Below are 15,839 nucleotides of genomic sequence, written 5' to 3'. Positions count from 1 at the left end.
GGGGGATCACTTTGGAGTAGAAAGGAGAGAAAAGGATTCCATATGTCCTTAGGATGAGAGCGCAGGGGCATCAGCTCCCGAAAGTTAGACAGCTGCTCCTGACTACGTCATGTCCTGCAGCCATGCCCGAATACAGGGAGCGGGTTTCCGGCCCCTGTGCATGGCCAATAGATTTACTATTCTTAATTCCACATCTATTTACCTTGACCATGTGTTGGCAGCAGGTATTTTGTCGTTTGTGGGAGTGCTGTATGAACTATTTGATACTTTGGTACAGCACCTTTTTAAAGTCCATGGGTTCATAGAAGGCTTATTTGAGCACCGGAATGGCCGCTGTTTTTAAATATTCTGGATAGTGAGCCAGTAGAGAGCTAGTTACTTAGAAGCCAAGTTATCTACTGGCCTCGGACTGGTGGTGTAGATTTATCTAGTGGGGTAAAGGTCCAAAGGGCAGGAGGAACTTTTTTGTGATGAGAATTTTCTTTTTAATTTGTTTCTATAGTATGCATCTAGCTCAAAGAAACAGCAGAGCCTTGAGTAAAGGACAATGTTACTGCATCAGGTGCATCTTAAGTATGGGGCGCTGTATACAGAACAAAATTATGGGGGTTTGTGATTATAACCTGAATACAGGATCTGATGGGAGGGGGTACAAACATCTAATTAGAGCACATTCATATCATACACATTTGCACATAACATACATTTACAATGAATTAGAATTATTTACAGGTTGAGGTCTAGAAAAATAAAGTGATTTTCCCACAAGCCCAATAGTTTGTTCAATTGCTGGAATGGGAATCTAGTTCTTCTGTAGGTTGTGGGAGGAAATACTAGCAGAATCGAGCAGTAGAGTGGGTGGTCGGCGTAAACCACTGTAGACGAGTAGTTTTGGTTGGATATTCCTTTTTTTAAATAAATGTTACTGATTGAGGTTAACAAAAAATAAGCTATTTTGCTTATTAACAGAGGCAGGGGCAGTGTCTTTGCTGGGGTGAGGGATGAAGAAGTCCTTGAATTTGGTTACTAGGTTAAGATCAAGTTAGGGAAGGCAAGAAATGCATTTGACATGAAAAAATATGTTGTCTGCACTACTAACTTTGTTGAATATTCGTTTTTGCAGAGTAGGGGGCATCTCGTTCGGTTTGTACGGAACAGCAGGGCCATTTTCTTCTCCCTTTGTCCAACATGATTGTGGAGGTCTTGGAAACACCACGGTGACTAGTTTCTGAGTTATTGGTGTATGTTCAAGTTTACTTTTTGGTTTGCAGGATTTAATTTGCTACTCTTAGGGGGTCATTACAACCCTGGCGGACGGTGTTAAAGGTGCGGTAATACCGCAAACAGGCCGGCGGACCAAAAAAGGGAAACATGACCGTGGCGGAAACCGCCAATATAGACAGCCACTTTAACACTCCGACCGCCACCGCGGTACAGACAAACAGCGCGGCGGTCACCGCTAACAGACAGGCGGAAGACAATGTACCGCCCACAGTATCACAACCCGCCAATCCCCTACCTTTTCCGGGGCGGATTCACCGTGGATAAAAACACGGCGGAAACAGCTTTTGCAATGGGAAAACGCTCACCTTAACACACTCCACGAGGAAGGAGGACACCATGGAGCCGGAATTACAAATCCTACCTGCCCTTGTCTTCCTGCTCATTTATGAACACCAGCAACGGCGGCGGCGAAGACAACGGTGAGTACTGCACCTACGACGCAGGGGAGGGGGGAGGCAAAAGTCAGGGGGACACACACGCAAAACCCCCACCCCCACCCTCGCACATTATAACACACACAGCTATGCATGTCAAAACATCACAGTAACAACCCAAAACCCCCCCGGGAAGAATGCAAATACCAAAGGAAATCAGTCGAAAAATTGTAATGTATCAAAATACAGTTTCCAAATATATACAGATATATATATATACACCTTCAAAAGTATATACATTACGAGAAGCAGTGCAGGTATGCACATATCAATGTCCGTGCACCACTGGTCCAAAAATGCATGGGCGAGGCCCACAATAGATACCTGTCCACAAACGGAGAGAACACTGGTGGGGCATCAGATAGAAATACAACAGGCACCTCAGGGGGAAGGGAATGGGGGGGCACCTCAGCCGGATTACAGCACCACGCCAGATCCACGACGGGGCTCCATGCCCATTGATGTATCCTGGGCAGTGCAAAGCCACAGTCTCTCAAGTCTCTCCAGTGGTTGGTTTGCCCACTGAACAATCCTGGGGAGTGCAAAGCCACAGTCTCTCAAGTCTCTACAGTGGTTGATTTGCCCACTGAACAATCCTGGGGAGTGCAAAGCCACAGTCTCTCAAGTCTCTCCAGTGGTTGGTTTGCCCACTGAACAATCCTGGGGAGTGCAAAGCCACAGTCTCTCAAGTCACTCCAGTGGTTGGTTTGCCCACTGAACAATCCTGGGGAGTGCAAAGCCACAGTCTCTCAAGTCTCTACAGTGGTTGGTTTGCCCACTGAACAATCCTGGGGAGTGCAAAGCCACAGTCTCTCAAGTCTCTCCAATGGTTGGTTTGCCCACTGAACAATCCCGGTGAGTGCAAAGCCACAGTCTCTCAAGTCTCTACAGTAGTTGGTTTGCCCACTGAACAATCCTGGGGAGTGCAAAGCCACAGTGTCTCAAGTGGATAACAGTCTCCAACGGTTCTGGAGGGGGAATGGTGCCCACACTGCATTTAGCTCCCCGTGACGGTTCCTGTACCGTCACAGTCCCAGCTGTACATGGGATAATGATGCTTGATGTGGCAGTGTTTCCTTGTTCAGCGGTGCTTTGCCATGGCGGTCTCTGATCTGTTCATTGGTTCTCTGCCCTGTTTAGCGGTGCTGTTCCCTGTTCAGCGGTCTTCACCATGGCGGTGATTCCCTTGTTCAGCGGGGCTTTGCCATAGCGGTCTCTGATCTGTTCAGCGGTTCTCTGCCCTGTTCAGCGGTGCTGTGCCCTGTTCAGCGGTCTTCACCATGGCGGTGATTCCCTTGTTCAGTGGTGCTTTGCCATGGCGGTCTCTGACCTGTGCACTGGTGTGTGGCATGACGGTCCCTCATTTTCCAGCGGGGCTGTGGCAGCCGGGGCCCTCCTGGGCACTGACTCCGGCGGTGGTCTCCTGACCAGTGACGATACTCGTGCCCTCCTGGGCACTGACTCCGGTGGTGGTCTCCTGACCAGTGACGATACTCGTGCCCTCCTGGGCAATGACTCTGGCGGTGGTCTTCTGACCAGTGACGACAGTGCTGGCGGTGGCGCCCCGGCCGCCGGGGAGGGTGGCGCCCTTCTCCGCCGTGCTGCTCTCACCAGACTGTGCAGACTTCCTCTGGCCCTTCACCACCTTTGGAGGAGTCACAGCTGACTCTGCAATCCCCCTGGGACCCTTGTGAGCAGTTTTGCTGCCCGGAGTCTTCACCCTGTCCCGTCGGCCACTTTCCAACTTGAGATGCTTCACAGGGGGTGGACTGGCAGTGCTTTGGCTCCGTGTCACACTGCCTCCCCTGGTGGCCGGTGCACTCCACACACCTGTAACACGCACCACTGGTACTGGAGTCTTTTTGGCTGAGGTGCTACTACGGGACTTATGAATTGGAGGGGTGGGGGCAAAGAGGTCAACATTGCTGAGGGAGAGTTTATGACGAACACTGGGATGGGTAGCTGGAGGGGGTCTGGGAGTGGAGGAAGAGAAGGTGGTTGTAGGAGGTGTCACTTTAGGTGTTTTGGGTGCAGGTGCAGGTACTGGAGGCTGTCGTGAGGTGGATGGATGTTGGGTGTGTGGGTGCCCGCGTTTGTGTACTTTGGGAGGGGGCGTCACAGACACACTGGGAGAGGACACAGGGGACGTGTAAATGGGAGAGGGGGTGGTGAGTGCAGGTGAGCGGGGTGTGGTGCTGGGTGTTCTGGTGCGAGTCCTAGTGCCTGTAGATGTAGAGCATGCAGGTGAGAGTGTAGACGACACTGGGAGGGAGGAGGGAGACGACGAGGAGGGGGACACAGTGGAGGCAGTGGATGTTGTTGTGTCTGTATGTGTCTGATGCTTGTGTGAGTGCCTGTGGGATGTGTAGTGCCTATGTTTGCCTGAGCTACTTTTGTGTGTTGAGGTGTGTGCATGCTTGTGTGTTGGTGTGCTTGGGATAGGCTGGGGTACAGGGGATTGGGTCTGGGTGGAGGAAGTTGGAGGGGGGAGGCTAGACACAGAGACAATGGCTGCCATCAGTGCTGAGGCCAAAGATTGCAGGGTTCGATGAAGGGCAGCCTGACCAGAATGAATGCCCTCCAGGGGCAGGGGCTGAGGTGCCTGGGGCGAAGGTGATGCCCACCCTCCTGGGTGAGCGGGCACGGGGCGAACGCTGAGGGGCTGCTGGGAGGGCGGTGCTGGTAGGGGAGGTGGCGGCTGTACCTGTAGAAGTGTGGGGCACAGATGGTGCCGCCACCACAAGGGAGCTCCCATCGGCGGACGAGTCCGTGTCGCTGGTTGATGATCCGGTGCCCGACGTGAAGCTCCCCTCGCCCTCCGTCCCACTGGTGCATTCTGAGTCCGTGGTGTGGCCCTCCATGGCCATGTGGGATGCAGCTCCCTCGTGCTCTGGTGCCACTGTACCTCCGCTTGATGATGCTGATGCACAAAAGAACATGGAGAGCATAAAAAGGGGGGGGGGGGGCGACAGAAGAAAGACAGGTTGAGTGCATGGCATACCGCTACCGTTGGCAGACAATACAGACACAGCAGCCCCCTGCACTATGCCGTGCTCCTGGCTTCTACAGATGCAATTCCTGGGATATGGCCTACATCGCTATGGTGGACATCTGCACACATGGATGCCACAGGGGCATGTATACCTGTACTTGGCACTCTACTGCGGTGGGGTGGAGTGCCACATGGCCTGCATTACGGAGAGGCCTAGCCTATGGAAGTCGCCCTAGCCTAGGGAAACCCACAGCCCTCCTCCCACACCTAGACCCCTCAACTGCACGCAAAGTCACCAGAATGATTGTGTACTCACCCCCTTGTGTCTGCTGTGATGCCCTCAAGCGCCCATCCAACTCAGGGTAGGCCACCGCCAGGATCCGGAACATCAGGGGGGTCATGGGGCGACGGGCACCCCTCCCACGTTGGGAGGCCATCCCCAGCTGAGCCTCCGCCGTCTTCTTGCTCCAGATGCGAATGTCCTCCCATCTTTTACGGCAGTGGGTGCCCCGTCTCTGGTGGACCCCCAGGGTCCGGACGTCCTTGGCGATGGCACGCCAAATGTCCTTCTTCTGGTGGGCGCTGACCTACATGACATGCACAGGGGAAGAAGAGAAGTCATTAGCAAGAGCACCGTCGAAGTGAGTGGCCCCCATCCCTGCCCTTGCCATGTGGCACATGCATTCACAGTCCTTCATGTTCACTGCACTCTGCCCCCTTCCCTCTTACAACCAGCCCTCTCCACCCAGGCATAGCCCATACAACGTGCTCCCTGTGTACTTACCTGTTGGTCTGGGGGACCGTAGAGTAGCGTGTACTGGGGGAGGACCCCGTCCACGAGCTTCTCCAACTCCTGAGCAGTGAAGGCAGGGGCCCTTTCCCAAGACGCAGCAGCCATTGTCTCTTCCAGACCGAGGTCACAGCAGCACTTGCAGTGTAGGTCCTCTCCTGTCGAAGATCAGGTATCAAGTGATTGAACAGCTAGAAAATGGTGGTCACGTCCGCGGCGGTGATGTCCGCGGCGGTGCGTCTCATCACCGCCAGCGCACTTCATCATTGGCTCCTGGGACCCATAGGGTCCAATGTTAACCAATGCAGCTTTGCGCCGCAGTCTTCGACACATCCCACTGTCCCAGTTTAGAGGTCAGGCAGCCGCCATTTCAGGGGCCCACATGGCTTAATTTGCAACTGCGTCACACATACCTGGCCTACACTCGACACACATACAGGAAGATTTTTGTCTTTGGTGTCGTGTCCTGTGTATCTGTGGGTGCATACCTGGGATTGTGGTGACTCTGTGGTCGCTGTTGTCCTTCCTAGGCACCGTCAGCTTGGACATTTGAGAAGATGGCGGAATCCTCCGGTGTACCGACCGCTGGTGGACCTGTTGACAATGGAGGAGCGACATTTACTCATCACCTACAGGTTTGACCGTGCCACAATCCTGGAACTGTGTACCCAGTTGGAGCCAGACCTGACGTCACCAATCCGCCATCCCACAGGAATCCCCCCTCAAGTGCAGGTGCTGTCAGTGCTCCATTTCCTTGCAAGTGGATCGTTTCAGACAACAGTGGCCATGGCATCAGGGATGTCCCAGCCTATGTTTTCCAACGTGTTGTCCAGAGTGTTGTCTGCCCTGCTGAAACACGTAAGGAGCTACATCGTTTTCCCTCAGGTGGAGGATTTGCCAACAGTGAAAGGTGACTTCTATGCCCTTGGACATATCCCCAACATCATAGGTGCTATTGATGGGACCCATGTAGCTCTGGTCCCCCCCCCCGCAGGAGTGAACAGGTGTACAGGAACCAGAAGAGTTATCATTCCATGAATGTACAGATGGTATGTTTGGCAGACCAGTACATCTCGCAGGTAAATGCTATGTTCCCTGAGTCAGTCATACGGCAATATTTCCAGTGACACACAGGTGAGAACAGTTTTTTTTTACCATTACATTCACTTTCACACTTCTACCTCTAACCTGTCTGTCATTTCATAGCAGTATTTGGTCACTGAGTTGTACCTTTCCATTACGGTTTCACAGGTGTGGTTAGCAACGTGTGTCATCTGCTTGCATCCTTCAAGGACTTGTGATGTGTGACATAGGTATGTTGGCTATAAAAATGGAAAGCATGTTGACACTGTCATTGATTATACATATTTACCAAATCACAGACTAACTCCAGATTGTTTTGTGGTTCAAGGGTGTTTATTTCAGTGCTCAAAAATGGAGGGGGGTAGTGATATGGTGATGGGGGACGGTGGAGGAATGTCCATGGCAGAGTCCAGTCCATTAGTCACACAGGTGCACTGACCATATGGGCATAGGAAGTGGAGATGGGGCAGTTCCAATCGGGACAGGGTAACAAAGTGAGACAGTGGGAGGACAATCAGGGTGGTCTCATTTCCTGGCGGGTGTCTTGCCATCTTGCTCTGTCCTGTTCCTGGTTCTCAGGGACCGGACTGGTGGTTGTCCGTCTGCAGGGGGTGGGGTGCTGGTGTGGTGGTCCTGTGGCGGGGCGTCCTGTCCACTAGCGCCGGTGGAGGTGGTGGGCAGTTCATCATCCATGCTAGTGTCAGGGGCCCCTTGGAGTGCCACGGTGTCCCTCATGGTCTTTTGTATGTCCTTCAGCACCCCTACGATGGTGCCAGGGCGGAGCTGATGGTTCTGAGCTCCTCCCTGAACCCCAAATACAGTTCGTCCTGCAGGCACTGGGTCTCCTGAAACTTGGCCAGTACCGTCTCCATCGTCTCCTGGGAGTGGTGGTAGGCTCCCATGATGGAGGAGAGGGCCTCGTGGAGGGTGGGTTCCCTTGGCCTGTCCGCCCCCTGTCGCACAGCAGCCCTCCCAGTTCCCCTATGTTCCTGGGCCTCCGTCCCCTGGACCGTGTGCCCACTACCACTGCTCCCAGGTCCCTGTTGTTGTTGGGGTGGTGGGTTATCCTGGGTTCCCTGTAGTGGTGGACACACCGCTGATTGAAGTGTCCTGGGTACGGAGGTATGGGCCCGCAGGGTGGGTGCTGTGCTGGTGTTACCAGAGGGTGGAAGGTCAGTGTTGGGCTGTGCCTGTGCAAGGGGAACTGACTGTCCCGAGGCCCCCGATGGTCCGGGCTGGTCATCAGGATCCAGTAGGGCAGAGCTGCTGTCATCACTGTGGGCCTCTTCTGTGGGTGGAGTGGAGTTGTCTGGACCCTCCGGTGTGGTGACGTTCCATAGTGGTCCTGCAGGGATATAAGAGCATAATTAGTGCATGTGTGTGAGTAATGGTGTGCAATGGGTGGGTGTTTGTGTACCCCAGTGCAAGCATTCCTGTGTGTGGGTTTGTGTGATGATGGTTAGGGGGTTGTTATGGGTATGTGCAGTGAGCATGCTTTGGTGAGGGCTGACCATGCTTTGTTTTTCCATGCGGGGCTTGGTGTTGGGATGTGTGGTTTGTGTTATGAGTACATTGGTGAGGAGTTGGAGTGATAGCGGAGGGGGTGAGGGTGGGGGTGTGTGATGGCATGCAGGTAGGGTGGGGGATATAATAGTTGAGATTTAACTTACTAGTGTCCATTCCTCCACCGACTCCTCCGAGGCCCTCTGGATGCATGATGGTCAAGACTTGCTCCTCCCATGTTGTTAGTTGTGGGGGAGGAGGTGGGGGTCCGCCGCCAGTCCGCTGTACCGCGATGTTGTGCCTGGATACCACTGAACGCACCTTCCCCCGTAGGTCGTTCCACCTCTTCCTGATGTCCTCCCGATTTCTTGCATGCTGTCCCACTGCGTTGACCCTGTCCACGATTCTTTGCCATAGCTCCATCTTCCTGGCTATGGATGTGTGCTGCACCTGTGAGCCAAATAGCTGTGGCTCTACCCGTAGGATTTCCTCCACCATGACCCTGAGCTCCTCTTCCGAAAACCTGGGGTGTCTTTGGCGTGACATGAGGTGGTGTGGGTGATGTGTGGGGTGGTGTAAGTGTTGATGTGTGTGGTGATGTGTAGTGGTGTGTGGTGTATTGTGTGTGTAATGTTGTGTGGGTGATGGTGTGGTGTGCCTCTGTGTGGTGGGGTTGTCTATTGCTGTGCTCTCTCTGTCGCCTTCGTCTCTAATTTTTGGTCGTAGGGGTTTGTGGGTGATGTGGGTGTGTGTTTTATATTGTGTTGGGTGTGTGGGAGTGGTGTGTGTATGTGTATCAGGTGTGTGTATTTGGAATTGTCCAATGTGGCGGTGTTTTGGAGATGTGTGTGTATTTTGAGCGCGGCGGTGTGTACCGCCAATGGAATACCGCGGTTGAAAGACCGCCGCGTGGATTCGTGTGTCGTGATAGCATGGGCGTGTTTCTGTTGGCGTGACGGTGGAGGTTTTGTTTTCGCCAGTTTATCACTGACCTTTGGTGTGGCGGTCTTGTGTGGGTGTCTGAATTTTGGCGGATTCCGAGCTGTGGGTCATAATAGCTGTGGCAGAATTCCACGGCCGCGGCGGTGTTTTGGCGGTCTTCTGCACGGCGGTAAGCGCCTTTTACCGCCAATGTTGTAATGAGGGCCTTAGTCCTTTGAATTGGCACTTCTAAAGAAAACAATCTCAGACACATGCGGGACAATGTATATGTCCTGACTGAGCGTTATAGAAGGGAAGATGTATGTGTCACCCTACAGCGATCTCTTGATGAGATGTTTTCTGAAGAGCCTAAAGAATGGATGATGGAGCACTCGGTACAGATGGGGATCTTGAAGGTCTGCACCTAGACTGGGAGGTTGTTTATGAGTGAATGCCTGACAGCATGCGCAACTGAGTGAGATTGCACGTTGGCGTGTTATGTGAGCCCATTGTTTGTGATTAGAGAGCCAGCTCTGTCAGTATAGGGGTCAGTCACAGTTACAAAGAAGTAAACCAAAGGTGATCTGTACATGGTATGGAATGAGTGAGTGAAGCTGACCTTGGCATCAGTAGTCCTTGGTCATCAAAATGAATATCATGGGAGACAGGAAGGTGGTTTCTATTATATCTTTAAAACCTGGAAGTTAGTTTCAGGGCAAAATATGATCTCATGCATTTCTCTCAATACTCCATTACCTTTTGGATGCTGATCATTCATTAGCCAAATTGACTATCTCTGTGAATGCATGTAGTTGATCTATGGACTGGAACATTGTGAAATTAATTTTCCATGTGGCATAAAACATAGACTGGGTTTCTCACATGGGACGGTAGGCAAAATATTGATTAAGGGAAAGGATAGTTTGGACTCGAGTACGGAAGATGGAAGAGACAGTGGTTTTAGGCTAGACAAATGTATTGAGCCTCTGGATTGATTTGTATTTCTGGTTTTGCTGCGGGTAGAGGCACTGAAGAGGTTTATGAAAATAGGGACGTTCATGTATTTAGAAAAGTAGTCAGTCTGTTTCTTAAATATGAATCTTCATCGGGGATAAGAGAAATTTGCTTGTGCCACCAGTTATTAGCTTAGACTTATCTTCTAATAAATTCTACTATTTTGCTACCTATATTTAAACAATGGATGTGTAGCTAAATGGATGCAGGTTTCCTTGGCAACTTGTGATAATCCTTTCTACATATAACTAATCTGAGACTGATTCACACAGAATTTGCTGTGACTTGCTCTTGCAGTACTCCTGGCTTACTACTGAATTCCAGGAGAAAGTGAGGCGTGCTTGTGACTTACTACAGAAATTTGTGAGAAAGCCAAGAGTCCTAGAAGAATAATCCACACTTACTCACTGCAGAATCTTTGCGAATTGAGCCCTATAACTGCTTTTTCCAATGCTTTGGGTGCTTCACTTTAGGTAATTTCCAAACATGTGCAACTGATTGTCTATTTGCTAATACCTTATCTAGTTTATGACTAATCTCTTACACATTTTAGATATAATTGACTACTTTTCATTAAAATGTATTTATTTCGTTAGAAAAGCTACTCGTTTTGTTGTCTAAAGTCCACTTGTGAACGTCACGTCCGTACAAATCTTGACAAAGGATACCTCTTATCTTGTCCTCACTCATATTATCCAATTAAATACTTTGGGTTGACTAAAGATCAAACAATTGCTACCCCTCGACTCATTTCTGAAAGACTCATATTTTGATGAAGGTCTTTAGCCAGCCTCACAGAGGGTCACACATCTCTGCGAGGTTAGGACCAAAGATAGAATCCATATTTAGCTATTTGGCCAAACTGATGAAAACACAGTGGGGCATATTTACAAGAAAGTGGCGTATCATAGATGATGCTCCACTTTTTTTGCGGCCCCCTACCGGCACATAACAACACCATGGTAGCTCTGTATTTATGATACTGCCCACCATGGCGGTCGTTAGGCCAGTAGCATCAGAATTTTTGATGCTGTTGTGATGCTTTGCTGCACTAGCATCAAACATTTTGGCACTGGGGCAGCAAAGTGCAAGGAGGCCCTTAGGTTATTATGGGTGCGTCATTGTGATGCCTGCTTTGAGCAGGCGTTAAAAATCATGCCAAAATTGTGCAGTGAAATCTTGTAAATTTCACTGCACCATTTTTGTGGGAATCCTAGTGCCAGGAGGCCCCATTGCAAACATTATGCCTGGCACAGCCATAATGTCGCGCAAGGGTTTGGAAAGTGGCGCAGTGCATGCATTGCGCCACTTTGTAAATATTGTGCGGCAAAAATGCCTCCTTAATGCCACATTAGCCTAAACAAAATGACCCTAATTTTTGCGCAAGGTGGCGCTAGGGGCTTGTAAAAATGCCGCAGTGCGCCTTCTTAACATTTCATTCTTGTGAATTGTTACACCTCCTCAATGAGTTTCTTTTTTCCCAGGTGAAACAACAGCATTTCTTGATGTGGCATCTTTACATGTTTTCTTTCTTTTTGTAACGGGGAGATGGCAATTTGAGATTCTCCTATATGTCAATGCAGAGAAGGGCTGTTGATTAACGATTTAAGCCTTGTGTCTCCTTTTTTCGTCTGAACACAGGGCCGTCTGGAAATGTGGGTGGACATGTTTCCAATGGATATGCCAGCTCCAGGCCCGGCCATCGACATCTCCCCCAGGAAGCCAAAGAGGTATTATGTAGTCTACGGTGTCCAAGGAAAATATAGGGATATAGGGGGTAGAAGTCAGTCAACCTTACACTCTCTAACTCTAACCCTAAACCCATACCTAAAAACATCACTACATTTGGTCCAATCCTTTCATCAACAGCGTCTGCCGTGGAACCTAATAGCATACGTGAGAAATGATAAGGCGTTTGTTTAAGGCAGAGAAGAAAAGTGTAAAAAAATAAATCCTAGATGGTAGCAAGCCTATTGAATCAGAACTCACTTACTGTAGGTTCCAGTTTTGATAGGGAATTAAACCACAAAACATTCCTTAAAAATCAAAGCATTCTGCTTGAACACATTCCTTTCCAAGAACTTTCAGCTTCTAAGAAAAGAAACTGGTAGTGTGGCATAGGGTATATCAACCTTTAAAGACATTCTAACTCATGATTCTCAACCACATATTACCATATTTCATCGAGTCATAAAACTAGGCACTCACAAATGTTCAGCCATACCACATTTAAAGTAATAAAAAGGATGCAAACTATTATTTGAAAGATCATTCCAGTGCATGCTCGGTCTACTAGATACACTGAGACATGGTTGGTGGCAAATGGTTAGCTTTAATAGCTGGATTTGCAATGCTGCAGAATCTCTTCCGGGCCCATGTGGTGACTTGTGATGGACTCGTTGTCTTTGTATGTATCACTTCTACCTTCCATGCGCATACTTAGGGACTGGCCTCTCTGCCAGTAGTAAGCCAAACAGACACCTTATCAGATGGCGATCATTTGTTGAGGGCCATAGCTAAGATGGCCCAAGTTATCTGATTAGTGCATGTACCAGTAGTTCCCATTACTACTCCTTTATAGGACTACCAATACTGAAGCTTCAAAAAGATGTTGCAAGGAGTGGTTTACTTATACATGTATGTTGTGCTAGAACAACATGCCAAGTATACCTTTTTGTACATTCTGAGTAATATTTGACACATATATGTAGCTAATGAAGCCAAATATTTTACCAAATGAATTAGTCCATCAGTTCGGGCAACCCCGTATTATTGTGTACTTAAGTATTACAATTATTCAAATGTATGCTTGCTACCCTCTATGAAATAGAAATGGTTCATTCACAAAGCATTTATGCACATGGTTAGGCAACTAAGTTACTATTGTCAGTAATTGTGTGAATGTAAGGTATAGACATTTTTCTCTACTCTAAAATGTTCACCTATTATTTTTAATGCCAGTTTGTCATTTTCAGATGGACATTCTAGGCAATATTATGAAACATGCCATGAACAAGCAGTGTTCCAGTACCTTAGCTTTTGCCCTAATTCTGTTAGATTGTGCATGAACTGGCTCACTTATTTGGCTGTACACCCATAATCTGTCAGAAAACAGAAATAACACTAAACAAATTGAAAAGTGCTGCTTCTAATTAGGGAGAGAATCAGAGAGATTATTTACAAGGACTGGCTCATCAATAGGATGCCTAGTGCCATGACAAAACTGTCCCCCATTCTTCATTATTCTGTGACCTAGAAGTACCCTGGGGTAATTTGGTATTACAGAACTGGTTCTCTTTTGGTGCCCCCTGTGTAATACAGATAGCGCTGGCGCACATGTAACGCCAGCACTGTCAAGAAGGGTGTTCCCTCATTTGAATGGGGGCACGGCCCCTTAGAAATGAGGAAATCACTTTGCCCCTGCACTCCTGCTGTGTTACTAATGTGGGCGCAAAAGCAAACATGCCTTCGGGAGGCGCACTGAAAGTATGCAACAAAAAGGTGCACACTGTCAGTGCGCCCCCTTAGGGTAGCCCTCCCATGGGATAAAAGGGGGACCCCTGGATCCGCAGGTATCCCCCTTGCAGGCACCCCCTTAGGGTAGCCCTCTCAAGGGATAAAAGGGGGACCCATGGATCTACAGACATCCCCCTTGCAGGCACCCCCTTAGGGTAGCCCTCTCAAGGGATAAAAGAGGGACCCATGGATCTACAGACATCCCCCCTTGCAGGCACCCCCTTCGGGTAGCCCTCTCAAGGGATAAAAGGGGGACCCATGAATCTACAGACATCCCCCTTGCAGGCACCCCCTTAGGGTAGCCCTCTCAAGGGATAAAAGGGGGACCCATGGATCTACAGACATCCCCCTTGCAGGCGGGTGCAGTCACTCAGTTCACCCGCCTGCAAGTCACTCACTGCACCTGCCTACAAGGGGTTCTCTAATCTCTTTTGAAAGTGCAGCCTGGTGCCGCCTGCACAGAGAAACACGGAGCAGCGTTTAAACAGCTGCTCCGGATTTACCTTTCAATGCTCTGCCCTGCGGGCACCGTGAATTCGCGGCTGCCCTGAGGACAGTGCATTCTTCCTGATAGGACACACTTTCCCTGTGGGCCGTGGTGCAAATAGGAAGAATGTGCCTTATGTGTAAGAAGGCCCATGATGTTTTGTTTGGTTTTTCAGTGCACTGTTCCAGATAAGGTATTGACCCTGGATAAGAATTATAACTAGTAAAGGCATCTAGAGTTCAATATTATGTTTCTATCTGTAAATTGTACATGTACAAACCCACGTGGGCACTGCAGTGTTTCCTAATAAATTAGGTGTTTTCCATAAAACATCCCTCTGGTTTCCAATGAAAACAAAAACAGTTGTAGAACAGTTTGCCTGGAGGAAAGAATCAAGGTGCTGACATAGATCATCTAGCATGTAGTTCCTGCGGCTCACAACCCTTCTTAGAGGGGCAGATCGAATTTGTGCTAACAAATAACACAAGACAATCAAAACAAAATCCCAAATCAATTTTTGATGACCACACCAATACCTGTAAGTAAACTGTGGGCCATACCCGTCCCTCCCTTCATTCTCCCTTCTCTCGCCTCCTCCGCTACGCCCTTCCTTCCAATCTTCCCGATTACATACACTTTATGATGAAAACAAGAAAAAGTTGGCTTCCGAAGAATCAGCAGGGGCACTCGTTCAGATGCTACAGCAAGCAAGCACAGAGTTTCCTGACATACCAGATTGTACTGTACCAATGATTCCCTCACAGGAAGTGCCCACTCAATAAGGGGTCCTCACAGGAAGTGTTCATTTCATAGTGAAAAGTGGAGAAGTGTGGCTAAAAGTGGAGAAGTGTGGCTCAATGGTTAGAGCGGCAGACCCTGAAGCAGAGATCTGGCTCAAGACCAGGGTTCAAGTCCCCTTGACCAGATAATTCTCGCCTCAGTGCCTAATCTAATTCATGGGTCCCACTCTGCAACTCTGGGCAATAGCTTGCTTAATCTCCACAAGGGCCCCAACAGCGCTTGGATGCCTGGCTTCACCCTGGGGGTGCTCAGGAGTGGGCACCTCAGAGGGAAAAGCCAGGAGGGGTTCCATAGCGGTATGAGTACAGCGCCTTGAGACCCTAACGGGTGAGTAGTGCGCTATACAAGTGCTCATTTACATAGGAAGTGTTCACTTCGAAGGGTGCTGCAGGAAGTAAATTGATGGAATGTGCATGTTACATCCCATAAGCTGGGCTGTTAGTTGAGCTTTCAGGCTGTCAAAATCCACTGTCCATTTAAAGAGGTTCACATGATTCCTCTGTCCTAGTGGCCAGGCAGCCAGTTGCTGTTATCCCTTACTGGTGCTCCTAGCACAATGTAAGATTAATGATATTATTGAAAATATAGATATTGTTAGAGCACTTTGGGAAGCTGGAGAGGAGAATGGTGCTTTTGCATTACTCATTGTCATTACATTATGTGACATAAAAGTGGAATATCATGACCTTCCTGGACCATCTCTTCCTTCAGGGAGCAATCTGTCAGTAGCTTGCACCTTACCACCTGTGTGGCTAGTCCTGCTTGGCATGTCCACTCCTGTTTGATTGGCTGAGAGAGAGAGAGCACTGGATGATGGGAGTAAAAATATTGGAATGGATGGATTCTACCGAGGTCAGCTTCCTCTAGATTAAGTATGGGAAAGTTTAAACCATATTGAACCACATAGTGGTGTAACGTTTTTGTTCACAGTGACTCTGTCTAGTGTTTCCAGATTGTGCCCCAGAAAAGGTGTTATATTTGAACAACAAGAGAATTACACAATCAACATAGGTT

The 15,839-nt window shown here is 49.2% G+C and overlaps 1 protein-coding gene across 11 annotated transcripts in view; it reads left to right on the top strand.

The window, feature by feature from the left end:
* OTOF (otoferlin) overlaps positions 1-15,839 on the top strand; it is an 875,032-nt gene that overhangs the window by 819,521 nt on the left and 39,672 nt on the right. For all 11 annotated transcript variants that reach the window (XM_069233684.1, XM_069233683.1, XM_069233685.1 and 8 more), the window contains one exon: positions 11,663-11,751. In XM_069233684.1, the coding sequence (XP_069089785.1) occupies positions 11,663-11,751 (89 nt within the window). The remainder of the gene's footprint in view (positions 1-11,662; positions 11,752-15,839) is intronic.

The sequence above is a fragment of the Pleurodeles waltl genome, chromosome 5 (assembly GCF_031143425.1).
Source record: "Pleurodeles waltl isolate 20211129_DDA chromosome 5, aPleWal1.hap1.20221129, whole genome shotgun sequence".
Classification (NCBI taxonomy): Eukaryota; Metazoa; Chordata; class Amphibia; order Caudata; family Salamandridae; genus Pleurodeles; species Pleurodeles waltl.
Note: the sequence above shows the minus strand (reverse complement) of the source record. Positions and strands in the feature narration are given on the sequence as shown.